Genomic DNA, 27,729 nt, shown 5'->3' on the forward strand with positions numbered 1-27,729 from the left:
ACAGGTGTAATAAATGCAGCTTTCTCCAAACAGAAATCTCCCATATCCAATGTTTCAGATATAGGCTGTAACTGGTGAGATGATCCTCCAACCGGCTACCCAGCTCTTCATTTATATCTCACAATGCAGAGTCTCAGTCCTTTTGCTGCATTCTCCATAGTCTACAATCAACAGAACACCCAAGCAGTTTAAAGGGTAGCTCCAGTTTCATTGGAAAAAAAATAGCAAAAAAAAAACAACTAAAGTTAAAAAGCATATATACTGTAATTATTACTTAACCACTTTACCACCGGACGATTTTGCTGTCTTACGTCCAGGCCACTTTTTGCAATTCGGCACTGTGTGACTTTAACTGACAATTGCGCGGTCATGCAACGCCGTACCCAAGCGAAATTTACGTCCTTTTTTCCCCACAAACAGAGCTTTCTTTTGGTGGTATTTGATCATCTGTGTGATTTTCATTTTTTGCAATATTAATTAAAAAATGCGACAATTTTGAAAACATAACAATATTTTTCTACTTTGACGGTTAAAAAATATCCAATATATTCAATTTTTGTCATATATTTAGGCCAAAATGTATTTAGCTACATGTCTTTGACAAAAAAATTCTCAATGAGCGTATTTTTAACCGCTTTATGACCGGAAGGTTTTACCCCATTCCTGACCAGGCCATATTTTGCGATTCGGCACTGCATTACTTTAACGGACAATCACGCAGTCGTGCAACGCTGTACCCCAATTAAATTTATGTCCTTTTTTTTCCCCACAAACAGAGCTTTCTTTTGGTGGTATTTGATCACCTGTGTGATTTTTACTTTTTGCGCTAAAAAAAAAAAAAGAGCGAAAATTTTGAAAAAATAACAATATTTTTCACATTTTTTTATATGAAATTCCCCCCCAAAAAAATGTAAAAATCAAAATTTTTTATCATTTTAGGCCAATTTTTTTTCTGCTACATATTTTTGGTAAAAAAAATCGCAATAAACGTATTTTGATTGGTTTGCGCAAAAGTTATTGCGTTTACTAACTAAGGGAAAGATTTCTGTCATTTTTGGTGGTTTTTTTTTTAACGAGTAATGGCGGTGATCTGCGATTTTTTTTTTGCGGGACTGCGACATTGCGGCGGACAGATCGGACCCTTGACTGACCTTTTTGACACATTTGGGGGTACCAGTGACATTACTGCAGTAATCAGTGCTATACATATGCACTGTTACTGTAAAAATGACACTGGCAGGGAAGGGGTTCATTTTTATTGGAGAGGGAAGGGTTAATGTATGCCTGGTGCTTACTAACGTGTGTGGGGGGAGGTTACTGAGTGACACAGGGACAGATCGCAGGTTCAGCTATGCTGAATCCTGCAATCTGACCCTGTCTGTCACTTAGGAGATCCGCCCGCTCTGTTTACACAAGCGGGCGGATCTCCACACTCGATCCCCGACGAACAGGGAAGAGCAGCGGCGATCACCGCCTCTCTTCCCCTGGCCCGACTCCCGCTGTGAATGAATACAGCGGGAGCGAGCCTCCGGCAGGCGGGAGCGAGCCTCCGGCAGGCGTGCGCCGCCGAGAGAGGGGAGTGCCTGGTGACGCGTCGCCAGACGATAACGAACCACTTTGCCGCAGTACAGTCAACTTGACTGGTCGGCAAGTGGTTAAAGTGGAATCTCACTCTCCCAATCAACATTGATTATTTTTAGTCTTTATGCTGCTAGCATTAATAAATAGATAGGAAGGTATATCATATTCCCTTCATTTAAAATATATATTTTTAAAAATGTTTTAAATTACTTCCTGGTTTCTTACCTAGGCAAATTATGTCATACATCCTAGGAGCCTTCAGGAAGGGAGGAGGGGCTTTCTCAGCTAAGCACACTCTTCTGCCTGCAGGCGTGAGCTAAGGGCAGATGGATCCTAGGAAGTAAATGCTACATGAATCATCTACCCTTACTCAAGATGGCCACTGCCAGAAATGCTGGGGGGGGGATTTGTTTGTTAACAACTTGCTGACCGCCGACAGTATATTTACTGCAGCAGTCAGCCACTCCTGGGCAAAGCGACGTAGTACTACATCGCTCGCCCAGGAGCCTGTAGGGGGCGAGCGTGCACCGCTCATTCACAGGGCATCCCGGCGCGAGTGACCGGCGGCCTCAATGTCTGCTGGCCACTCGCAATCTCCCGCTGGAGAGGGAGAAAGGCAGGCGGCTGATGTAAACAAAGCCGTCTGTCATTCTCCCTGGTGTAAGTGCAGAGATCATACAATCCTGCTATGTAGGATCGTATGTCTCTGTGGTTACATCACAAGCCACGCCCCTTTACAGTTAGAATCACGCCCCTAGGGACACACTTAACCCCTTGATCACTAATAAAGTTAACTTCTTCTCTGCCAGTGTCATTATTACAGTAACAGTGCATATTTATAGCAGTAATGTCACTGGTACCCCCAAAGTATCAAAAATGTTAGTCAGGGGTCCGATCTGTACGCCGCAATGTCGCAGTCCCGCAAAAAAAATCGCAGATCGCCGCCATTACTAGTTAAAAAAAAACAATAAAAATGACGTAAATCTTTTCCTTTGTTAGTAAACGCAATAACTTTTGCGCAAATCAATCAAAATACGTTTATTGCGATTTTTTTTACTAAAAATATGTAGCAGAAAACAAATTGGCCTAAAATGTTAAAAAATTTAGATTTTTACATTTTTTGGGGGGGAGGGATTTCATATAAAACATGTGAAAAATATTGTTATTTTTTCAAAATTGTCGCTCTTTTTTTGTTTATAGCGCAAAAAATAAAAATCGCACAGGTGATCAAATACCACCAAAAGAAAGCTCTGTTTTTGGGAAAAAAGGACGTAAATTTTATTTGGGTACAGCGTCGCACGACCACGCAATTGTCTGTTAAAATCACGCAGTGCCGAATCGCAAAATAGGCCCTGGTCTTTGAGCAGCCAAATCCTCCGGGGCTTAAGTGGTTAAAGTGGTTTCTCAACAAAATAAAGCATGGAGACATGAATGTGGGAGTTTGCTTTGAATATTAAAGAGTTATTAACCACTTCTGGACCGGAAGGTTTTACCCCCTTCCTGACCAGGCCATTTTTGCGATACGGCACTGCGTTACTTTAACTGACAATTGGGTGGACGTACGACGCTGTACCCAAATAAAATGTATGTCCTTTTTTCCCACAAATAGAGTTTTTTTCTGGTGGTGTTTGATCACCTCTGCGGTTTTTATTTTTTGCACTAGAAACAAAAAAAAGACAGACAATTTAAAAACAAAAAAACAATAAACTTTACTTTATGCTATAAAACATGTCCAATAAAAAAATCAAATTTCTTCATCATTTTAGGCCAAGATGTGTTCTGCTACATATTTTTGGTATATTGATTGCTTTGCGAAAAAAGTTATTGCCTCTACAAACAATGGGAAATTTTCATGGCATATTTATTTATTTTTTACGAGTAATGGCGGTGATCAGTGATGTTAGCGGGACTGCGACATTGCGGCAGACAATTTGGACACCTAACTGACACTTTTGACACTTTTTTGGGAACATTATTACAGTAATCAGTGCTAAAAAAATATACACTGTTACTGTACTAATGACACTGACAGGGAAGCAGTTAACATCAGGGGTCATCAAAGGGTTAAGTGTGTTCCTAGGGGGTGCTTTCTAGCTGTGTGGGGGATGGACTCACTGGATGAACACAGAGATCCCTGTTTCTGCTTAGCAGGAACTGACAAAACGGTGGTCTGCCTTGTTTACAACGGTAGACCAGTGGTGTATTTTGCTTTTGTGCTGCCCTAGGCAAGACTAAAATTGGGCGCCCCCCCATGTAAATCTGCCCCACTACTTTTTTAACGGATGTGACTCCCTCCAAAACTGAAGGACTACAAGTCCCAGCATGAACCTCTGAGATCTCACGACGAGAGGAGGGGTGTCAGGGGGTGGGAGAGAGAGAAGGGTGGTTGAAGAGGGAGGTGGGTGAGGGAGAGAGAGAGGGGGGTGGGTGAGGGAGGGAGGGAGAGAGAGAGGGGGGGATGGGAGAGGGAGAGAGAGAGGGGGGTGGGTGAGGGAGGGAGAGAGAGAGAGGGGGATGGGAGAGGGAGGTGGGTGAGGGAGGGAGAGAGAGAGAGGGGGGATGAGAGAGTGAGAGGTGGGGGATGAAAGAGGGAGGGGGTGAGAGAAAGAGAAAGAGAGAGAGAGGGGGGATCAGAGAGGATGAGAGTGAGAGGGGGAGATGATAGAGAGAGGGGGGATGAGAGAGAGAGCGAGAGGGGGATGAGAAAGAGAGGGGGGAATGAGAGAGAGGGGGGATGAGAGAGAGAGGGGGGATGAGAGAGAGCGAGAGAGAGGGGGGAATGAGAGAGAGAGAGGGGGGATGAGAGAGAGAGAGGGGGGGTGAGAGAGAGAGGGGGGATGAGAGAGAGAGAGAGGGGGGATGAGAGAGAGAGAGAGGGGGGATGAGAGAGAGAGAGGGGGGGATGAGAGAGAGAGAGAGAGGGGGGATGAGAGATGGGGATGAGAGAGGGAGCGAGAGAGAGGGGGGATGAGAGAGGGGGATGAGAGAGAGAGAGTGAGAGGGGGATGAGAGAGAAAGAGAGAGGGGGTGAGAGAGGCAGCTCTAGCAGCTAGTGGACAATAGAGTCTCAGGTGGGGGGGTGGCTTTTTTGCTGCCCCCCTGCAAAGTGCTGCCCTAGGCCTGGGCCTTGTTGGCCTAGGCCGAAATACAGCACTGCGGTAGACGGCCATTCTACCTCTCTGGGGAGCGATTGCAGGTGGCCAGCAGATATCGAGTCCATTGGACCCACTAATTGGCTCCCCCTGTGGCCAATCAGCACGTGATCGTGCCACTGGCGGTGCGCGTGCGCCCCCTCTGGCTATTGCACGAAACAATGTACAGGTATGTCGCTTCGCGTAATAGAGCAAACCTGGCGCAGTATATATACTGTGGCTGGTCGCCAAATGGTTTAATAGCGTTTTCAGTTTTTTGTGGTGCTCAGATGCAGTGAAGATCTGCTCTACGTTATATAATTTACAGTGATTCTAAATGCATTTTTTTAAAAAGAAAACCAAACGTCATGATTACCTGCTCTGTGCTGTGGTTTTGCACAGAGCAGTCCTGATCCTCCACTTCTGGGGTCCCCTGCTGGCGCTCCTGCCTCCTTCCCCTGCAGAGTGCCCCCACAGAAAGCCGCTTGATTTGGGGGCATTTGTGCGGGCTCGATCCTGAGCTGTGCTCCATATGTCCATTGATACACACAGAGCTCCCAATCCTTAATCACTGGCTGTGATTGACAGAAGCAGGAATCAATGGCTCCCCCCTGTAAAACCACTTTAAAGGTATTAAAAATGTATCTTTTCTTTAAATCTGCAGCACTGTAATTTTCTGTAAAATTCAATGCAATGTGGCTACTTGGAAGCATTCTGTACACAGTTAGTGTTCATAACGCCCCCAAAAATGTAATTTCCTTCTTGTGTGATTGTCTCTCTGATTTTCCCAGAAGTCTGCACGAAGATACAAATCAGCTTTTAGGCATCCTCTGCAATCGGAATTTCATTTTTAGTGTGATACTTCTAAAGGGTCGCTGACACTGCAGCTTTTAGGTGTATCAGCTGATTATAATGAACCAGAATCTCCCATTCAGATTCAGTCTTGTGGAAGAAACAGGAAACTGCTACAAAGTTTGCTAAAATCCCTGCAATGTACATTGAAGTGTATTTTGGTTTTTTCAACATAAGTGGAGATACTCTTTAACCCTTTGTCACCACCTCACTCCCCCCTCCCATAACCCCCTGCCCTTTAAGGAAATTTGAATGCTGGTAGGAGGAAACACAGATGCTCTTTCAAATCTTAGTGATTGTCTCAGCGGTCGCATGATTGGAAGCTATTAATCACAAGTATTCATCGGGAGCTGCCCGTTACATCTTAGTTACTATGCTGGGAGAGCACAGTGAGTGATTTGCCTATGTACAATTTCAGTCAGTAGGGAAGACATGGATCCTGTGTTCCTGCAAAGCAGGGACATGGATCCATGCCTTCTCTTAGTAAAAACACCCCCGCCCCCACAGTTAGAAAACACAGGCTAGGCACACAGTTAACCCTTTGATCACCCCTGATATTAACACCTTCCCAGCCAGTGTCATTAGTACAGTGACAGTGCATATTTTTAGCACTGATTACTGTATTAGTGTCACTGATCCCCAAAAAGTGTCAAAAGTGTCAGTGTCCAATCTGTCCGCCACAATATCGCAGTGCCGCTATAAGTCGCTGATCACCGCCATTACTAGAGAAAAATAAAAATTCCATAAATATATCTCGATTTTTTTGCACAAACCAATCAATATACACTTATTGGGATTCTTTTTCCTACCTGCAGCAGAATACATATTAGCTAAAATTCATGAAGAAATTTGATTTTTTCCAATTTTTTTATTGGATGTGTTTTATAGCAGAAAGTAAAAATATATATTTTTTTTTCAAAATTGTTGCTCTTTTTCGTTTATTGCGCAAAAAAAATAAAAACCGCAAAGGTGATCAAATACCACCAAAAGAAAGCTCTATTAGTGGGATAAAAAGGACATCAATTTTTTTTTTCAGTATATTATCGCACGACCGCGCAATTGTCAGTTAAAGTAACGCAGTGCCGTATCGCAGAAAAGAAAAGTCCTGGTCATGGAGGGGGGTAAATCTTCCGGAGGTCAAGTGGTTAAAGAGAATTTGACAGAAAGCAAAATCGCTGTCAGAAATGTGTTATGGATTTTACCTTCCCCTTATACCTCATAGTAGCTTCAGATTGTAGCTCCACATGGTTCAAGGACAGTGACCTCAATGAATTTGTTCAGCTTCACTGCTCTGGAACCGTTCTTTGGCTTGTACTGAGCAGATTGGTATTTTGCTTTGTGAAAGATTTTCTTTAGATTGTATGTAAGGTCAAATTCATTTTTCTAGTTTTGGATAGGGTGAGGAAGGGTTAGGCCCTCTGCCGTGTTTTTACTGTCATCTTGTACTCCCTAGGGAGATTCACCTCTTGACTTGGTGACTGGTATCCTTGTGTAAGATGGGAATTCCCCTCACTATGGGGAGATTTTTCTCTTACTTCCTGTTGCATCTCCAAGACAAAAAGTAAAGGAAAATCTCCCTAGCAGAACAAATGTAGCAAACAATATTCTGATAGGGGTTGTAACTCTTCCATAATCTATCCAAAATTACAAAGAGAAATTTGTGCTGTAAATACACATTAGGCCCAGACTATACAGGCCATTGTCCACTGTTTCAGCTGGCTTGTCATAGTGTCTTTGAAGCAGAACTTTACCCTCCCTAAAAACTTTGCATAATAATTCCTCCTGTCCCTCCTGTAAAAGAATGCTATTTTTTATTTTTTTTTCCTTCGTGGGGGTGCAGAAATACCTTTTTGGGTGAACCACTAATTGCATTTGCCTTTTTCTGTCCTTGAAACCCACATCATGGGTCCCAGGGGGCTGCGGGTACACTACGGCAGGTGCAGTTAGCAATTTTGCCACTAGGTGGCTCTGTATCAGAATAGTGTCTGGTACAGCAGGTAGTTATACTAGGTGCTAGGCCCTTTTAGGTAGAGTCCTCTCACAAGTGATGTCAGGGATGAGTCAGCACTAGGGATCGACCGATTATCGATTGCCGATATATCGGGGGCCGATATGTACTTTCCCCGATATATCAGAATCGGCCCCAGAGGTTACCGATATTGCCGATATTTCGGAAAAAGTGCTGTACCGGAGTGGTGCCTGCAGCTAGAGGCATCACCCCGGTACCGGCGTCCATAGCCGACGGTCGGCTGTCTTGTAATGACAACCGATACGGCTGAGAAGCCGCTCGGCTGTCATTACAAGGTGTTGGAGGGGACGCCCCCCCCTTCCGCTGCCTACTGTGGCTCGCCCGGGTCTCCCGTCCCACCAGGAGACCCAGGCAACCAGCCTGGAAGGCCGCCGAAGAGAAGACCTGATCAAAGCCGCATTCGGCCAGGATCGGGTCTCCATGTAAAAATGGAAATTAAATCACTTCCGGGTACTCGGCACCAAATTCCAAAAAATTACAGCATTCAAAAAAGCCAAACTTGGCGTTTTGAATGCTTTTAAGTGCAGAGGAGGGGTTTGGGGTCTTTAAGACCCCCATATCCCTCCACAAGAGTACCTGTGAAAAAAAAAAATTTAAATGTCCGAAAATATCGTCCGATACCGATATGTGATGACCACAATATCGTTATCGGTAATAAAAAAAACAATATCGGTCGATCACTAGTCAGCACCCATATATAAGCTAGATGGGGAGGGATACAGAGAGTCTTGGGGCATGGGAGCCATTTACCCTTATATCTGCAAGAATGTAACCTACACATGTGGGCCCTGGACAGGACAGGTGGCCGGGTGGAGTAGACCTGCATGCAGGAGGGGCAGGCTAGGGCAGAATGCAAAGGGCCTTTTAGGCCAGGCTGGAGATCTTTGAAAGAGGCTGCTTCCCTGGAGGGTCCCGGGGGAGATGTACCCAGCTAGGAGGTGTCTACAAAGAACACAGTCCTGTGAGCACTTATGATCCTGGGCAAAGGAGAGACTAGAGGAAGATGGCTGTGAGGTGCTGCATGTGCTTTCACTTGTGACTACTGCGGATCATCCACTTTTTGTGACTAACTGTGTATGTCAAGTGACTCCGGAATGTACATAGCTCCCAACTGTCCCTAATTTGGAACAAAATCCCTCTGTCCCTCTTTCCTCCTTATTTGTCCCTCATTTTGGTCTTATCTGTAAAGTTCTATATCAGTGATGGTGAACCTTGGCACCCCAGATGTTTTGTAACTACATTTCCCATGATGCTCATGCACTCTGCAGTATAGTTGAGCATCATGGTAAATTTAGTTCCAAAGAATCTTGGGTGCCAAGGTTCGCCATCACTGTTCTATATAAAATGCAATTTTTATCTTTCAAAAAGTATTTCCCAGTGATAAACCTTTCATCCAATTTCTAAATTGCTGGAAATTTCAAAAGCCAATATAAAAGAATAGTAGTGGTAAAAAAAGCACTTGTGGGTTTAATCAATCATTTTTTTGTATAATTCTCCTTTAAGTGGGCACGGCATGGGGTATGTGTCATACGCCTATATACTTTTGCTAATAGGTGTCCCTCGTTCCCATCTCAAAATGTTGGGAGGTATGAATGTATGTCATAGTGATGGGACTGTCAACAACACCAGCAAAGGGCAGTGAAGCTAACCATGGTGTGGACATTTCTTCTTCTGGCTATAAAGGTCTATGTCCAGGAATGTCATGAGGAGGTCTATGGTAAAAACCAGGGCACAAGATGGCAGGGGTGTTGGGCTCAAAAGAAGGGATTGTGTTCTAGCAGGGCTGGAGCAGGGTAAGGGACTTGTGCTTGGTGCCAAAATCGACCACGAAGCCCTCTTACAGCCATGCCATGGGGGGGGGCTGTCTATCCATGGTTTTTGCAGCCAGTCCCCTGATGATACAGCATGTCCACTTCATCACGGAGCTGCTGCACAGTTTGGAAGAGGCAGCTAGCCCTCTGTTGATGTCCTAAGAAGATGGTGGTGTGGGATCGTGTATGATGCGGCATAGAGATGGATCCTTAGGATACATTGCTGGATCTCCAGGTCTGTATCGCTTTTCCACTGCATGGAACCGAACGGTTCGGCTCGCTTTTGTGCTTTTCTACTGCTGGTACCGCATGGTACGGTGTAGGAACGGTTCGGTACGGTACAGTACGGCGGCGCTTTTCCACTGCATGGAACCGAACAGTACGGCTCTCTATAATGGCACTTTTCCACTGCAAGTACCGGCTCGGCTCTACTCGGCCCTGCTTGGCTAGGTTTGCTTTTCCACTGCTGGTACCGCATGGTACGGTGTTGGAACGGTTCGGTACGGTTTGGTATGGTTTGCTTTTCCACTAAAGTAGTACTAAAGTTAGGTGGGTGGGATAACAATTATTCTCTGACCAATCAGTGGCTAGTAGTGACTGCATGCAAAGGATTGTGGGATATGGTACCGGTATGGTACCTCTTGGAACCACAATCAAGGTGGTACTGTTTTATATCGCTTTTCCACTGCATGGAACCAAACGGTTCGGCTCGCTTTTGTGCTTTTCCACTGCTGGTACCGCATGGTACGGTGTAGGAACGGTTCGGTACGGCGGCGCTTTTCCACTGCATGGAACCGAACGGTATGGCTCTCTAAAACAGTACCACCTCGATTGTGGTTCCAAGAGGTACCATACCCGGTACCATATCCCACAATCCTTTGCATGCAGTTACTACTAGCCACTGATTGGTCAGAGAATCGTTGTTATCCCACCCACTTAACTTTAGTACTACTTTAGTGGAAAAGCAAACCATACCAAACCGTACCGAACTGTTCCAACACCGTACCATGCGGTACCAGCAGTGGAAAAGCAAACCGGGCAGGCAGGGCCGAGTAGAGCCGAGCCGGTACTTGCAGTGGAAAAGTGCCAAGTACTGTATGCTTTTGGGGAATTGCCCGGTTATACAAGTAGGTGGAGAGGGAGAAGAAATAAGAAGAGGGGAGCAGAGTTCCTCTTTAAAAATATGTGAGACAGAAGATCAGATTATGCTTTTCAAGGAATATAATATTTATATACATTATAAACATTAGTATTCTCTGCTTATACAATGGAGATCTCACAATACAACACACATTTTTACAGCTTTCATTATGTGTTTGTGGCAGCAGCTGAAATCCATTCTTCATGGGCCACCTTCCTCTCGAAAAAGACTGACAGCATTATGTTCTGTAATCTAATCTACATTTGGATGATGGGGAACAAGCATGTGGTCTTCTCACTTCCTGGAAGTAAATCATTATCTACAGTGTGTTCCTTGTATGTAGACTATAATGTGCGGACAATGGCCCATCACAGCCCTAGCACCAGCCCAACAGCAGATCTCCAAATGTTACCAATGGCTGAAGATTCAATCATCAGACCAATCTGTAAAATCCCAATGGACATGGGCATCCATTCAGTGTTTGTGAAGAGATCCCTGGTTATTTCCATTCTTGGTACATACAGAAGCTGCCGTACATTGTCCAGATATTTATGGTTCATGGCTCATCCATTGGGGCTCCTGTACAGTAGATGGAGCTCCATCAGTCACATCTTGGCCTCCAACATTTCCAGGAAAAGTTTGTGCATTGGGATTCTCCCCTCCAGTCTTATCTGGCAGAAAGTGCGCACGGCTTCGTTTGCTGTCTGGCGGAGTAGTGGCAGAGTCATGAGGAGTTTGCCAGACCGGTGGGGGTCCTCGGGGTGGTGCTCCCTTTCATAGTCCTGAAGGGCCTCGTGAAGACGGTCTTGTAGGTTCAGAACAGCCTCCACATTCTCAATGCTGCTGGAATCTGGGAAAAAAACAAGGAAAACCAATGTTATGTATTTCAAACAAAAAAAAAAAAAACATTTCAGATCAGAACAAATCTTTTCAACTCATTTTATTTCCACTACTACAGGCATGTAGGTAAAGCCGTATTAAACCCAAAACCAAACGTTTAACCACTTAAGCCCCGGAGGATTTGGCTGCTCAAAGACCAGGGGGTATTTTGCGTTTTCGGCACTGCATGACTTTAACGGACAATTGCGCGGTCGTGCGACGCTGTACCCAAATTAAATTGACATCCTTTTTTCCCCACAAACAGAGCTTTCTTTTGGTGGTATTTGATCACCTGTGCAATTTTTACTTTTTGCGCTATAAACAAAAAAAAGAGCGACAATTTTGAAAAAAATAACAATATTTTTCAAATTTTTTTATATGAAATTCTCAAAAAAAAATTTAAAAATCTAAATTTTTTAACATTTTAGGCCAATTTGTTTTCTGCTACCTATGTTTGGTAAAAAAAATCGCAATAAGCGTATTTTGATTGGTTTGCGTAAAAGTTATTGTGTTTACTAACTATGGGAAAGATTTTTGTCATTTTTATTGTTTTTTTTTTAACGAGTAATGGCGGCGATCTGCGTTTTTTTTTTTTGCGGGACTGCGACATTGCGGCGGACAGATCGGACCCTTGACTGACATTTTTGACACTTTTGGGGGTACCAGTGACATTACTACAGTAATCAGTGCTATACATATGCACTGTTACTGTAAAAATGACACTGGCAGGGAAGGGGTTAACTTTATTGGAGATGCAGGGGTTAAATGTGTCCCTAGGGGAGTGCTTCTAACTGTAAAGGGGCGTGGCTTTTCATGTAACCACAGAAACATACGTTCCTACATAGCAGGATCGTATGATCTCTGCTGTTACATCAGGGAGAATGACAGGCGGCTTTGTTTACATCAGCCGTCTGCCTATCTCCCTCTGCAGCGGACGATCGTGGGTGGCCGGCGGACATCGGAGCCGCCGGTCACTCGCGCGGTGATGACAGTGAACGAGCGGGGGCGGGAGTGCGCCTCCGGCGGCGCGCGCTCACCCCCTATTGGCTTGCGGGCGAGTGACGTATATATACGTCACTTTGCCCAGGAGGGGCTGCCCGCTGCAGTATATGTACTTGCGGCGGTCGGCAAGTGGTTAATATATTGCAAGCTTACCAATCATTAGCTGTGCTGGCTGCGTTCATTTTCTTTTTTTAGGCTTTTCTCCATTTCTTTTGCCCTGGTGATCTGGCCAGTAACACACCTCCTGTATTAGAGTGCCTCCACTCTGGATGAAGGAGCACAGGGGGCACAGCAAATAGCAGCATTGTCAGTCTGGGGGGAGGGGTGTGTTAGATGTACTAGCAGAATTAAATGCACTAGTAAATGGAAGCTAAACTCCAGCTCACACTTTATAATCAGTTACAGCAAACAGTTTTTTGCCTTTTGGGATGGAGGTTTTACATGAGAAAATAAAAGCTGAGCATTTTAATCACCAGTGCCAGTGTTAAATGGTCTGTCTCATCTCTGTAACTGCAAGAGTGCTTTTCTGTTCAAAAACAACAGACTTACTGGCCAGATTACCAGATGAAAATAGAAGAAAGGAAGCCTAAAAAAGAAATGTAATTCTGGTAAGCTGCAATATAAGGCTTGATTCACGCATATGAAAGAGAAAAGGAGGCGCAAGCAACCTAGTGCATTACCCTTGAACACCTTTAAAATGTTTATTAAAATGCCAAAAACCTACTCGCAGACATGAAGAGCAAAAATCGCATAGAATGAGTCCACCACATGTGGAAATGAACATGTCCCTGTATTGGGACCTCTGACGTGTTTCGGGAGGCACGCTCCCTTCCTCAGGGCTCGATTCACACCTATGCATGTTGCTTTTTACTGCGATTTTACTGCGATTTGCGTTTTTATGGGGGTTTTTTTTGAAAATTTGTTGGGCAGATTTAAAAGAGCGAAACGCAAATTGCTGCAAAATTACGGTAAAAACGCAATACTTGCATTTTGGATGCAGGTTCATTGAAGTCTATCACATGCAAAACGCTGCATTTTGGGGATAAAAAGTCTCCGACCATTTCCAAAAATGCAGAGGCACAAAAATGCATTGATCTGAAGCTGTTCCATAGGAACCCATGATAAAAAAATTAAATGCATTCCTGCAAAAAGCAAAACGCATGAAAAAAACGCATTAGTGTAAATCCAGCCTAATAAACATTTGCTTTTGTGTTTATTACCGCTTTACATATTTCTTATTTTTTTTTACACATTTTCAAAATTAATTTTCTTTATTCATGGTCATGACAAAAGGGCAGTGTTATCATGGTCATAAATTCATTTTAAATACAGTAATTTGGAACCTTTTTGTTGCCCTGTCTCAACTTTTTTGAGATGTGTTGCTGCCATCAATTTCCAAATGATCTTATTTTTTCCTTTCTTTCTTCCCTTTAGTAGGCATCCTTTGTCCTGTCCCCAACACTAGTCTGTTTTAGGGCACTAGGACTGCCAGGCACTCCCTGGCTTGCTTAAAGTGTCACTAAACCCAGGAGCCTGCAGTCACTATATCTGGTTTCCCTCAGTACACAGAACATGGAAATGCAATTATTTTAATAAATATAAACTGCTAAATTCATTTTCTCGTCAGCAGTATATAGCAGTCTTGTGACCTCTATCAGTGTCTGGTCAAAGCTTGTAGGAGTAGTTTTTATTCTACTCTGACTCTCCTATCAGGATGCAGGACCCCTGACCCTCTGTCTGGACAGTGCTGATTGGCCCTGTGCCGATCACATGCACCCTTCCAAAAAAAAAAAAAAAACTCTCTAGCAATACACACCAAACTGACCATATGCAGGTTGTCCCCTAGCCTCAGTTTTCTTAGGAGATGGATTGGGGACAGTGGAAGAAGGGGGAGATCAGAGAAGACAGGATCAAGCAGCCTTTTAACCCAATGCAGGGGATTACCCCTTAGGTTCCACAGTGAGTATAACAAGCATGCTTTACTGCATATACTGACTGATTTTACTGTTGTGGGTTTAGTAACACTTTAAAGGCTTCATCATTCCTAGAAAAGCCCCATCTACTCCCAGAGGGACCAACTCCATCCTCAGTCTCCTCTCTTAAACTTTCTGCCTGGACTCCCTTTATTACTACACAACTCAATATGTATAGCTTAGGGGAGGGCGCCACTTAGGCCCCTTTCACACTTATGCGATGCGATTTTACTGCGATTTTGCGGCGCGATTTTGACGCAAGTTTGCCGCGATTTTGAAAACAATGGCTATGGATATGGCTCAAAACGCGTGGCAAAATAGTGCAGGAACTACTTTGAAGTCGGTGTGACTTCAAAACGCACTGATATGAATGGGGCTCATTGAAAATAATGGAAAACGACTTGTCATGCGATTTTGCGGTCCAAAATCGCTGGACAAGTCACACTAGTTTGAAAGGGGCCTTAGTGGCAAAACTATAAACTGTCTATACCTCTAACTATAAACTATAACTATAAACTGTTCTAACACCCCCTTACAAGTCTGTAATGGGTGGAGCTCCTGAGCCCCTCCCACAGCTCTGCTCTCTGCACAGGCTCTGCACAAGTGTGTTTACAAGATAATATTTGGGTTTGCAAAGTAATTTGTCAGTTTATATCCTTTTTGGTTATTCAGGAATGTAAATGAAAGCTTTTGTGCCTGGAGTTCAGCTTTAATCATTTTTAAAAGAAACCTGTACTAAGAAATAAGGAGGCTGCCATTGCAGAATGCCTTCTGCTATTTTCCTGGTGATTCCCAGCTTTAATATCCCTTTGAGCCATTGACCTGTGAAGTCAGAATTCCTGATCTGCATACTTCTTTTCTTCAGTGACTCAGAAAGGATTGAAGCTATTGGATCAGGATGACAGCCAGGCCGCTAGCAATTCAGATAATCACAGATTGGGGTAAAGGGACAATCACAGCGGCCCTTTACCACATGATCAGCTGTATGCAATGACAGCTGATCACAATGTAAACAGAAGCTGGCTATCGGCGCTCTGATAAGAGCCAATAACCAGCTTCTGTTAAAGGGACATGTACACTGATAATCAAGACACTCATTATTAGTGTCCTGAATATCAGTGCAGTTCCAACAGTGCCCACCAGTGCTGCCCATTACTGCCCACTAATGCTGCCTATCAGTGCCCATCAGTGCTGCCCATCAGCACCCACCAGTGCTGCCAATTAATGCCCAACAGTGCTGCCTATCAGTGCCTACCAGGGCTGCCAATCAGTGCCCACCAGTGCTTCCATTCAGTGCCACCTATCAGTCCCCTTCAGTAGTGCCTATCAGTGCCCACCAGTGCTGCCTATCAGTGCCTACCAGTGCTGCCAATCAGTGCCCACCAGTGCTTCCATTCAGTGCCACCTACCAGTGCCACCTATCAGTCCCCTTCAGTGGTGCATATCAGTGCCCACCAGTGCTTCCTATCAGTGCCGCCAATCAGTGCCGCTTACCAGTGGCACCTATCAGTCCTCTTTAGTGCTGCTTATCAGTGTCGCCTATTTGTGCCACCTATCAGTGAAGCCTCCCTAGTGTCCATCAATGCCACCTATTAGTGCCCATCAGTGCCACTTTATTAGTGCCCATCGGTGCCCATCAGTGCAGCCTCATTAGCGCACATCAGTGAAGGAGAAATATTACCTGTTTGCAAAATTTTATAACAAACTTTGACTTTTTTTTTTTTTTTTTTTTTTTTAGATTTTTCTTCTTTTTTTGTTTGTTTAGCAAAAATAAAATCCCAGTGGTGATTAAATACCACTAAAAGAAAGTTCTATTTGTGTGAAACAATGATAAAAATGTGATATGAGTACAATGTTGCATAACTGTGCAATTGTCTTTCAGCGCTGAAAGGTGAATATTGGCCTAGGCAGGAGGGGGGGGGGGGGTAAAAGTATGCAGTAGGCAAGTAGTTAAAGTCAAGCACTTACAGCTTGCATAGTTCACTCATTGGAAATTTCCTTTAAAGTGCGTGTATAGCCAAAACGTATTTCTTTCATTTGGGTAAGAGGGTAGGGAAGGATTGGAAGTGCTGTCAGGTTTTTATTGTTGTCTGTGCCCTCACTAGGAAGAGCCCCCCTTTATTAATCCTGGTGACCATTATCACTGAGACAGAAAGTGGGGGGCAAATCCAACTCTTTACCATCATCACAAGAACAAGAGGTGAAAGTTTTTTTCTATTCTGGAACATCTAAGAGAGAAATACCCTAATTTTGGCTTTAAAGTGGAACTCTGGGCACAATAGCTTTCAGATTAAATAAATTCCTCAATAGCCCCAAAGGATATAAATCCACTTTGTGTGTAATAAATGCCTTTACAAACCCAGTTATTACCCTAATAATAGCAGTGGTGACATCATCACTGTGCTGTACATAGCCAGTGCAGACAGCAGAGCAATGGGAGGAGCCCAGCAGACCCCACCCACTACAGGTTGCCTGCAGAAAACTATAGGAGGGGGCGGAAACAAGACCTGTCTCCCTGCACAAGGAGAGAGAGCAGCAGTGAGAGGTCTTTATTACAGGAAGCTCCTGCACAGAGGGGGAAGTCTCACACTGGATTACTGAACAGAACTGGAAGAAATTCACAAAGCACACCAAGATTCAAGGAAGATCAATGCATCCGGCCCCCTAATCTACATGCAGGGTGCCGTAGCACTGCGCCCTGAGCCCACCCAGTTGTGTGACAATAGCGAATAAATATTCGCTATTGTCACACTGATTCTCCTTCCAGCCAATCAGGAAGAGGGTTGTGAGACCCCTTTCCCGATTGGCCAAAAAGAGAAGCAATCTTACTGGCCACTAGCCAGGAAGAAGTAGGAGACACACGGCAGCGGCTCAGCCATCCAGCACTCCCCGGCTCGGACAAGAGGAGGTAAGGAGGCAGGCCGGTCAGCAGACCGTTCGGGGGGGGCCCCAAATTACCCCCCGAATTGGTTTTTTGCCCCCCCCCCCCGAATTACCAAGCACCAGCCGCCACTGTTAAATATACTGTTTTCTTCCATAACTCACCACTGGACAGGTCCACCAAACACCCACTCTCCGTCCTCAGTCCTCCTGTCACTCTTGTGTCTGCCGTGGCCACACCCTAGAAAATCCCGCCTGGCCTGCGTGAGATGGAGTGCGCTGATGTCTGACATCATTGCGCACAACGCAATCACGTGAGTGACGTTCCCCGGAGGAGACCCTCCGCCTTCTCATACTCATCAGTTTGCACTACAGGCGGCAGTATGAAAAAAAAATCTTGGGCATCAATTTGCTGCCCCTCTCAAAGTTCTGCCTGGTCCAATGGACCAGCAGGACCCATGGTAGGGCCTGTCCTGGTGAGCATACCGATAGAAGGAGAGAACAGGGTGAAAGTAAAATGAGCCCATCAGTCATTGTGTTTGCAATACTGCCAAGAAAACATGTGTACCACTCCCTTCAGCCACTGTGTTAGTTTAAGAGGGGCAATAAAAACTCAGATCAGCCGTCTGTTTATACCCTTCCCCCTGGTCACATGTGTAAAGGAGGCTTAACTGACCAGTCACAGGTGGACAAGATACGCAGCAAATTAAAATCATGTCTCCTACCCTGTCAAACAGAACAGTGCTGTGTGGCAGTGCTGTATAAATCTCAGAACTGTATGGACAAAAAATTGAATAGGCAAGTAAAACAGTTCTCACATGCAGGATGTATTTTATCTATGTGATTAGCTGTGTGCCTGGAGTTCGGCTTTAAGGTTTAATTTTCAGTTTTGATTGGAGTGTGCTGTTAAAGAGTAAGCCATTAGAAATTCCCTGATCAATACAAGTGATGGATTATTTAATAATGAGATGATCAGTCTTGTGGCTGTACAAGCAGTAATCACTTCTGCAGCAGGACAGACGCAGAGGTCTATTGTAACATGACCACAAATCTCTCTCGGATTTTCCCATTCAACCCACAAATCTTACATTCAGACAAGCCATGTACAATATTACATCAATTATGGTATTAATAGAGGAAAGCTGCCATGCAAAGAACATCAACATTGATGCCGGGAAAGGGCTTTCATCTCTGCATCTCACAATTACGATGATGAAAGTTTTTAAGGCCATGTTGTGTTGTGAATAAGAGGTCCATGGTCCTACAACAATGAATAATTACTCTTCCTGCCCCTTTTATAAGATGATGAGCATTGTGGCTAATCTCCATAATCATCACCACAATAACATAGAAATGTCAGATAAACCATCATGACCCGGACACTGAGCTATTTTTTTTAGGAGAAATACATAAACATGCATATATACCAGTGACGGCCTGTCCATTTGGGGGGCAGGGGTGCCGCCCCCCCCTATCCATGCATCTGGCCCCCTAATCTACATGCAGGGCGCTAGACGCATGGATTCCAATGGGGCCCCACTGCGCCCCGAGCCCACCCAGTTGTGTGACAATAGCGACGCTATTGTCACACGCATTCTCCTCCTGGCCAATCAGGAAGCAGGTCCTGAGACCCGTTTCCCGATTGGCCAAAAGGAGAAGCCATCATATTGGCGAAGGAGGAGGAGACGCAGGGGAAGCCGGACCCATGGAGGAGACTGAGGGGGAAGCTGCCGCCGCTGCCCTCCTCATGTCAGTCCAGGGTGAGTAAGCCGGCGACCGGGGGGGGGTGGGGTATAGTGTGCGGGCTGGAGCTGGTGGGGTTCGGGAAGGGGGGTATGGTGTGCGGGCTGGAGCTGGTGTGGTCCGGGGGGGGGGGGGAGTATGGTGTGCAGGCTGGAGCTGGTGTGAGCCGGGGAGGGGGTATGGTGTGCGGGCTGGAGCTGGTGTGGTCTGGGGGCAGGGGGGTATGGTGTGCGGGCTGGAGCTGGTGTGGTCCGGGGGGGGTTATGGTGTGCGGGCTGGAGCTGGTGTGGTCCGGGGGGGGTATGGTGTGCGGGCTGGAGCTGGTGTGGTCCGGAGGGGGAGTATGGTGTGCGGGCTAGAGCTGGTGTGGTCCGGGGGGGCGGGGTATGGTGTGCGGGCTGGAGCTGGTGTGGTCCGGGGGGGGGGGTGGTATGGTGTGCGGGCTGGAGCTGGTGTGGTCCAGGGGGGGTATGGTGTGCGGGCTGGAGCTGGTGTGGTGCGGGGGGAGTATGATGTGCGGGCTGGAGCTGGTGTGGTTCGGGGGGGTATGGTGTGTGGGCTGCAGCTGGTGTGGTCCAGGGGGGGGTATGGTGTGTGGGCTGGAGCTGGTGTGGTCTGGTGGGGGGGTATGGTGTGCGGGCTGGAGCTGGTGTGGTCTGGTGGGGGGGTATGGTGTACGGGATGGAGCTGGTGTGGTCCGGGGGGTATGGTGTGCGGGCTGGAGCTGGTGTGGTCCGGGGGGGGTATGGTGTGCGGGCTGGAGCTGGTGTGTGCCGGGGGGGGGGGTATGGTCTGCGGGCTGGAGCTGGTGTGGTCCGGGGGGGTATGGTGTGCGGGCTGGAGCTGGTGTGGTTCGGGGGGGGGGGTATGGTGTGCGGGCTGGAGCTGGTGTGGTCCAGGAGGGGTATGGTGTGCGGGCTGGAGCTGGTGTGGTTCGGGGGGGGGGGGGAATCGTGTGCGGGCGGGCTGGAGCTGGTGTGGTCCAGGGGGGGTATGGTGTGCGGGCTGGAGCTGGTGTGGTTCGGGGGGGGGGTATGGTGGGCGGGCTGGAGCTGGTGTGGTCCAGGGGGGGGTATGGTGTGCGGGCTGGAGCTGGTGTGGTCCAGGGGGGTATGGTGTGCAGGCTGGAGCTGGTGTGGTTCGGGGATGGGGGGGTATGGTGTGCGGGCTGCAGCTGGTGTGGTCCGGGGGGGGGGGGGGGGGTATGGTGTGCGAGCTGGAGCTGGTGTGGTCCGTCTGCCGCCCCCCCCCCCCCCAGCTCATGGAGCACTGATATATAGACTGAATAAACACAACTATGTGTACCAAACCCCCTTATGGCCCACACAGACAATCAGAAAATCATACCGCTTTTGAAGCGATCGTAGGATAATCTGATCCTTAGTCCACAACTTCCGAGAGCCAATCATGACAATTCCTTCAAAATTCGGTGGGACAAGCACAAAAATTTTCTCGTACGATGCCAGATCATACAATTTTCAGTTAATCAGCACAGTTGTCATTCGAAAATACAAAACAAATATAATACAACACATTACATCACTTCCAAATTTTTATTTTTATTCTGTCGTACGAGAATTTTCAGAAGTTTAGTAACCTCTTTATTTGCGATATGGAGATTGGCATGCAAAAAACCCCCCCCAAAAAACATTCGTCCGATAATTTAATCGTGTGTACCAGGCATTAACCTTTTTACCCCAGAGGAACCCTGAAAATAATTTTCAGGTCTTGGGGAACCCTTACTAAAACTATTTAATTGGGAGGTGAATGGGAAAAAAAGCCCCTTAAACAAGCCATAGATTATGCAATTTTCCATCCTTCAAAAGAAAATTGCTTGCTTCCCCCATCAACAAAGTCAGTGATGGAGGAATCCTTCCCCCTTATTGAGTTCTGACAGCTATAGCTGCCGGCAGTGATTGCAGGAAAAAAATGGACAGGCTGGTTGTACTAAAGTTGATTGATAGATCGACTTCAGTACAACCAACCTGCCCATAGATGGATCAGTACCTGCTAAACGGGCTGAGTTTGATCCATCAATGGGCAGTAGTGTTTACCGTACAGAGTGCAACATGCAATGTACCGAGGTCAGTAGTGTGTAATGCAAAGAGTGCAGGGGTCAGTAGAGGGCAATGCACCAAAATCCCAGCAACCCATATCAGATATTTACACCCCCCAGAACAGAAATTGTCACTCCCACAGCACTGATATCAACACTCCCCAGCACTGAAATCACCCCCTAACACAAAGCTCCTCATTTCTCCAGCATCCCTCTGCCATATACTTACCAGACCACATGCAGAGCAGTGCCTGCACAGAGTGAGGTAAGTTTCCCCTCAGCTGTCATATGTAGCACCCTCCTAGGTAGGTGCTAGTGAGAAAGTATAGTTTGAGCTCTGTCTGCTTACCAGAAGAGCTGCAGGTAAAATCGGATTTTTGTAAGATCTTACCGTAAAATCCTTTTCTCTTAGCTCATTGACAGACGTAGTCTTCTTGATTCACAAGAGCTGGGTTATGTTGTCTCCGCAGGAGCAGGACTAGGCAGAAAGAAAAAACGTTCTGGCTCCACCTTAGGGGCAGTCCCTGAGGGTATATCCTCCCTCTCTCTGCTACAAGGCATCAGTTCTGTCACAAAGCAGCAACAGAGAATTTAACCCAACCCAACTCAATGATAGAGGGGCGGGTACTACGTCTGTCAATGAGCTAAGAGAAAAGGATTTTCTCTGTCGCTCATTGACAGACGTAGTCTTCTTGATTCACAAGAACTGGGACATCCAGAAGCAGTGCCACAAATGAGGGGTGGGATTGACCGAAATCAAAATCCAATCTAGAAGGCCCAACCGGTGCCAAACTAGAAGTTTTAAAGGCTCATTATAAACAAAGAATGAGACTCAAATGAAAATTTCCAACGGAAAAAAACCCTCGAGGCAGACCACTGGTCTCCTCAAATGGCGGCCTGCAAAACCTTGCGGCCAAACGAGGCATCAGACGATGCCATTACATCAACTTTATAATGTTTTGTAAAGGTATGCACCGACGACCAGGTAGCCGCCTTGCACACCTGGACCACTGACGCCTGATGGCGAAAGGCCCATGACGCACTAAGTGCCCGAGTGGAGTGCGCCTTAACAGGGAACGGGGGCTCCCGACCCTTAATAGAATAAGCCTGTACCACCGTCTGTCTGATCCATTTGGAAATGGTCGCGGCAGATGCAGGCAACCCCTTTTTGGGTCCATCCGGGATCACAAAAAGTGAATCCGTCTTGCGAAACGAGTCTGTCGTTTTCAAGTATACCCTGATCGCCCGGACCACATCCAAGGAGTGTAAAGCAAACTCCCGAGGATGACTGGGCTTAGGACACAGGGAAGGTAATACAATTTCTTCATTCAGATGAAATTCTGAAACCACTTTTGGTAGGAAGGATGGATTCGGACGAAGAACCACCTTATCTCTATGAACCACCAGATATGGGGAACGACAAGATAAAGCGGCCAGTTCAGACACCCTGCGTGCAGAAGTGATAGCCACCAAGAAGGCCACCTTCTGGGACAACGTAGGTAGAGGAATCTCCCTAATATCTTCAAAGGGAGGTTTCTGAAGAACCGACAATACTAAATTAAGATCCCAGGGTGGTAACGGCGCGCGCACTGGCGGAGCCAGATGTCGCACCCCCTGGATGAAATTCCGCACCAAGGAATGAGTAGCCAAAGGCTTCTGAAAGAAGATAGCTAATGCTGAGACCTGACCCTTGATAGTGCTCAAGGCCAGTTTCTGCTCAACCCCTTGTTGCAGAAAAGCTAATATTCGGCTAACCGAATAAGACCGTGGACGGAACCCCAGAGGTTCACACCATGCAATGTAGGACTTCCATGTACGATGATAAATCTTTCTGGAAGTCGCTTTCCTTGCTTTAACTAGAGTAGGAATAACTGAAGCTGACAATCCCTTGTCCTTCAGCACCTGGGTCTCAATAGCCAGGCCGTTAAAGCCAGCGATCGTAAAGCAGGATGGAAGATCGGTCCCTGAGACAGTAGGTCCTCCCTGAGAGGAAGTCTCCACGGGACGTCCGCCACCAGTCTGACCACGTCGGCGTACCAAGCTCGGCGAGGCCAGTCCGGAGCTACCAGGATTACTGGAATTCCTTCCTCCTCTATCCTGCGAAGAAGTCTTGGCAGTAACCCGAGAGGAGGGAAGGCATACATTAGCTGGTATTGCCCCCACGGGCGATCAGTGCGTCTGCGGTCTCTGCTAGAGGATCGCGGGAGCGAGCCACGAATCTCTGTACTTTCCTGTTGAATCGTGATGCCAACAGATCCACATCCGGGGTGCCCCACCGTAGGCACAACTGGTGGAAAACTTCTGGATGGAGGGACCATTCCCCTAGATCCAGAGTCTGACGGCTGAGATAATCTGCCTGCCAATTCTCCACCCCCGGAATGAACACCGCAGAGATAGCTGGAACAAATCGTTCCGCCCAGCGAAGAATGCAAGCCACTTCTTTGGCCGCTCGGACACTCTTGGTGCCCCCCTGGTGATTGACATAAGCCACGGCCGTGGCGTTGTCCGACTGGATCCGAACCGGGCTGCCCTGGAGCTGCTCGGTCCAGTGAATCAGACAAAGTTTGATCGCTCTCAGTTCCAATACATTTATCGGCAACCTGGATTCTTCCAGGGACCAAAGTCCCTGGACAGATAACTGACCGAGAATTCCTCCCCATCCGGATAGACTGGCATCCGTGGTCACTATCGTCCAATATATTGGCAGAAATGACTTTCCCTTGCTGAGCATCGGAGACCGAAGCCACCAGACCAGAGACTCTCTGGTCTGTTTGCTCAATCGGATCCGATTGTCCAGGGATTCCGGATTCCGATTCCATCTGAGAAGAATCTCTTGCTGAAGAATTTGGGTATGGGACTGGGCAAATGGGACTGCTTCTAAGGAAGCCACCATCAACCCCAGAACCCTCATGCAAGTTCGAAGAGAAGACCAGCTGTTGGATAGTAACAACTGGACTGCTGATTGAATCTTCCGGAGTTTCCCTACCGGAAGGAAAACTCTTGTCCTGACTGTGTCTAGAATTAGACCCAGATATTCGAGCCTCTGGGTGGGAACCAGAAATGACTTTTGCTGGTTCACCAGCCACCCGAATTCCTGTAAAGAAATTATAGTAATTTCTATGTTTTGTAGCAGGGTCTGAGGAGACTCTGCATGAAGCAGGAGATCGTCTAGGTAACCTAGAATCGATATGCCTCTTTGGCGCAGTAGTGCCAACATTGGGGCCAACACCTTCGTGAAGACCCGAGGAGCCGTGACGAGACCGAAAGGTAACGCCACAAACTGATAGTGGTTCTCTTCTACGGAAAAGCGTAGAAACCGCTGATGTCCTGCGAAAATGGGAATGTGAAGATAGGCGTCCTTGATGTCTATGGACGCTAGGACATCCCCTGGATGCAGGAAGGCTGCTACTGTGCGAATGGATTTCATTTTGAATTTCCTTATGTTGAGAAAGGAATTGAGTGCCCTTAAGTCCAGAATTGGACGCACTTTGCCCTCTTTCCTGGGTATTGTAAATAGGTTTGAATAAAACCCTTGAAAACGTTCTGTCCAAGGAACGTGGACTACCACTCCTTGTTGTAGTAAATCCGTGACTGCTCTCCGCAGATCTTCTAAACGATCCGGGGACGAAAAAACTTTTTGTGAGCAGAGAAAGAAGGCCCTCGTCTTTGACGAGTTCCTTTACCCTTAACATTTTGCGGTAAAAAGGTGCTCTTTCCACCCGTGAGATCCTTAATGATCTCATCTAAGTTGGCTCCAAATAGACGCTCTCCTAAAAAGGGGATATTAGCCAATGCTTTTTTGGAACCTTGGTCGGCCAACCAACCTTTTAGCCACAGTGTACGCCTGAGAACCACTGCTGAAACTGATGCTCGCGCCAATAATGGAGTGGCGTCTAACGCCGCATCACACACAAACTGTAACCCCTGTATCATTTGTTCCAACAAATCTGATACCGCCTGAGGGACCTCTTCTAAGTCCCGGCGTAACCACTTGGTCCATTCAGTTACAGTCTGCGAAACCAGACCAATAGCAATTATTGGTCTGAAAGCTGATACAATCAAGGAAAACATGGTGCGAGACATAGCTTCTATCTTGCGATCCACTGGATCTTTAAAAGACGGAGCGTCTTCTAAAGGAATAACCGTGGCTTTATTCAATCTAGCAATTGGTGAATCCACCACAGGTGGTTCTGTCCATTTCTTAATGAGGGTTTCCTCAAACGGATAACGCCTGTTAATGCGTTTAGAAATAGCAGAGGTGCGTTTTGGCAGACTCCATTCTTCTTTGATTGGATTGCCAAAACATTTGGGCAATGGAAAAACCTTCGCCACTTTCATGCGTTCTTTAGTCCCAAAAGGGATTTCAGTTTCAGCTATTTCCGACGGAATACCCTGTAATCTTAAGGTTTCTTGAACAGATACAATGAGTGCGTTTACCAAAGCTTCCTCTTGGGCTATGGCTGATGCCGAAACATCCTCCTCACTGTCTGAAGAGACAGTACCCGAGACACCAATCCCAGATGAAGTACCTGCAACTGCAGAAATAGGCTCAGAGTCTGAATCCGAAGTTTCAGATAATAAGGAGTTAGGCGGGGGTCGCTTTCTTGCGCCCTGTCCCTGACAAGCCACTTCCACCCGGGACACAAAAGTTTCCATAATAGCTGACAATGATTCAACCATCAGTGGGGTGCTGGAGGATCCTGCAGACACCTCGAGGGGATCCGGTGGAGATACATGAGTGGCAGGGTCCATGTTAATTCAGGACACCTCTGCCAGAAAAAACAAAAAACTTTTTTTTTTTTTTTTTTTTTTAAATCAAAAAAATACCTCTTTTTTTTTTTTTTTTTTATGTGTCTCCCCCTAGCGCAATAGCGCCCCTCAGAGTACCTGCTTCTCGATCCCCACAGAGAGAGAGAGAGGGACCCCCAAGGCTCACCACCCGATGCAGAGAAGTTTCCAACCAACTGCAGTCAGCGTCTGTCTTTTACAGACTGGAAAGAGCTGTGTTCGTTTTCCCGGGTAGAAGGACGTGGCTCTGCCCCCTGTGTACGCCTTCCGGCGTTCCCAGCTCTCCACGAGGTAGCTGGGCTCATCAAACATGGCCGCCCCCATACAGGAGACAATAGACTCCAAAAACATGGCGGCCGGTGTGACCTGAGGACATACATGCACCCGGTCTACGGCAAAATGGCGGCGGACCGCCGAAATCGTTTTTCCCAGCACATCCACCTGCATCTCTGCTAAGTGGCGGTTTATCGATCTGCAGGAGGTACACTACAATTAAGGTAGGATTATACCTCCTATGTCTGCTGTAATACTACAGTCTGCTGGGTAGAGTGTTAGCTCTCAAACCAAGTCCACTTCCCACCAAACACATATTGTATTTACAAGGGGGACTTTTAGTGTCAGACAGATACTGACCATGTATGGAGGGGCCCATTATTCATACTGCCTCATAACGAGGAAAAAAGGGAACGTTTACTCACCATACCGAACCGACAGGCACCCTCTCTTCACAATACCCTCTCCACCGGGGTGGGGGGTTGTGGACCACTCCGGACGCCTCGACTCTCTGGTTCCTGGCGTCCAAGCGAGACTTTTAACTCGCAAGGTCAGTCCCTCCAATGGGACTCTGTCGCGGCCGACCCAGCGCGGAGCTCTGGTCTGCACGCGCTCGTAGGCAGAAACCGGGGTGACCACTGGATCTCAACATCCAGCCCGTCGCCCGGCCCCGCATACTTACTTGAATGTGTCGCGGCCGACCAAGCGCAATGCAATGGTCTGCGCGAGCTCGTAGGCCGGCTGGGGTGACCACTAGTGTCGCCCAGTCCGGCATTTTTGCTTGAAGATCTCACAGGAAAAAAACACTGGAGAAAACTACCTAAAAAATATTTTTTCTAAAGAAAAAATCTTGCCAGGACCAAAAAGATCCCAGCAAGGAACTTAGGTCCTTACTCCTGACTAGACAGAAAAAAACTGATGCCTTGTAGCAGAGAGAGGGAGGATATACCCTCAGGGACTGCCCCTAAGGTGGAGCCAGAACGTTATTTCTTTCTGCCTAGTCCTGCTCCTGCGGAGACAACATAACCCAGTTCTTGTGAATCAAGAAGACTACGTCTGTCAATGAGCGACAGAGAAATCTACATTGTTCTCTGCCTACCAGAGAGCAGGATCTGTTAGTGAGGTCTTCTCAATGTGCTCAGAGTGCACCTCATTCTTTCTAGAGAGAATTTCACACTGGTATAATAGGGAGGCATGTTGGACATGGCATGGCATGTTGGCATGGGAGGAAACATGACGAATGGGTGCATGGGCTTTTAAATACAGTCCTGATGATTGGCAGAGGGAAAGTCGCTTCGGTGCATGTTGGGATACTGTGTGGAGGCCAGGAGCACATGTGCTTTGGGGCTTTCGTTGGGGAGCGGAGTCCTGGAGAAAGGGGGAGACTACCTCCTCCTCTGTAGAGTCATCCTGAGGGCTGGAAGAGTAGCGGAGAGGAGCTGAACCCAGAGGTCCAGGGAAGCTGGCTGAGAGGGGAGACACTGGAGGATCCGGTTCTGCAGTACAGTGAGTACAGAAATCTTGTGTCAAGGGGCCTGACCTGAGGGGGGCCACCCCTGCTCCTAGGATAGTCAGTGGATGGGTGTCAGC

At 46.9% G+C, this 27,729-nt stretch overlaps 1 protein-coding gene across 1 annotated transcript in view; it reads right to left on the bottom strand.

Annotated features, from left to right (window-relative positions):
• Positions 1 to 10,569: 10,569 nt before the first annotated feature.
• Positions 10,570 to 27,729, bottom strand: part of LOC309559561 (estrogen-related receptor gamma-like) — a 94,938-nt gene continuing 77,778 nt past the window's right edge. The window contains exon 7 of the mRNA XM_082262867.1: positions 10,570 to 11,395. Coding sequence (XP_082118993.1) covers positions 11,151 to 11,395 — 245 coding nt within the window. The 3' untranslated portion in view covers positions 10,570 to 11,150. The remainder of the gene's footprint in view (positions 11,396 to 27,729) is intronic.

Source organism: Pelophylax lessonae, assembly GCF_965119305.1.
Source record: "Pelophylax lessonae genome assembly, chromosome: 7".
Lineage (NCBI taxonomy): Eukaryota > Metazoa > Chordata > Amphibia > Anura > Ranidae > Pelophylax > Pelophylax lessonae.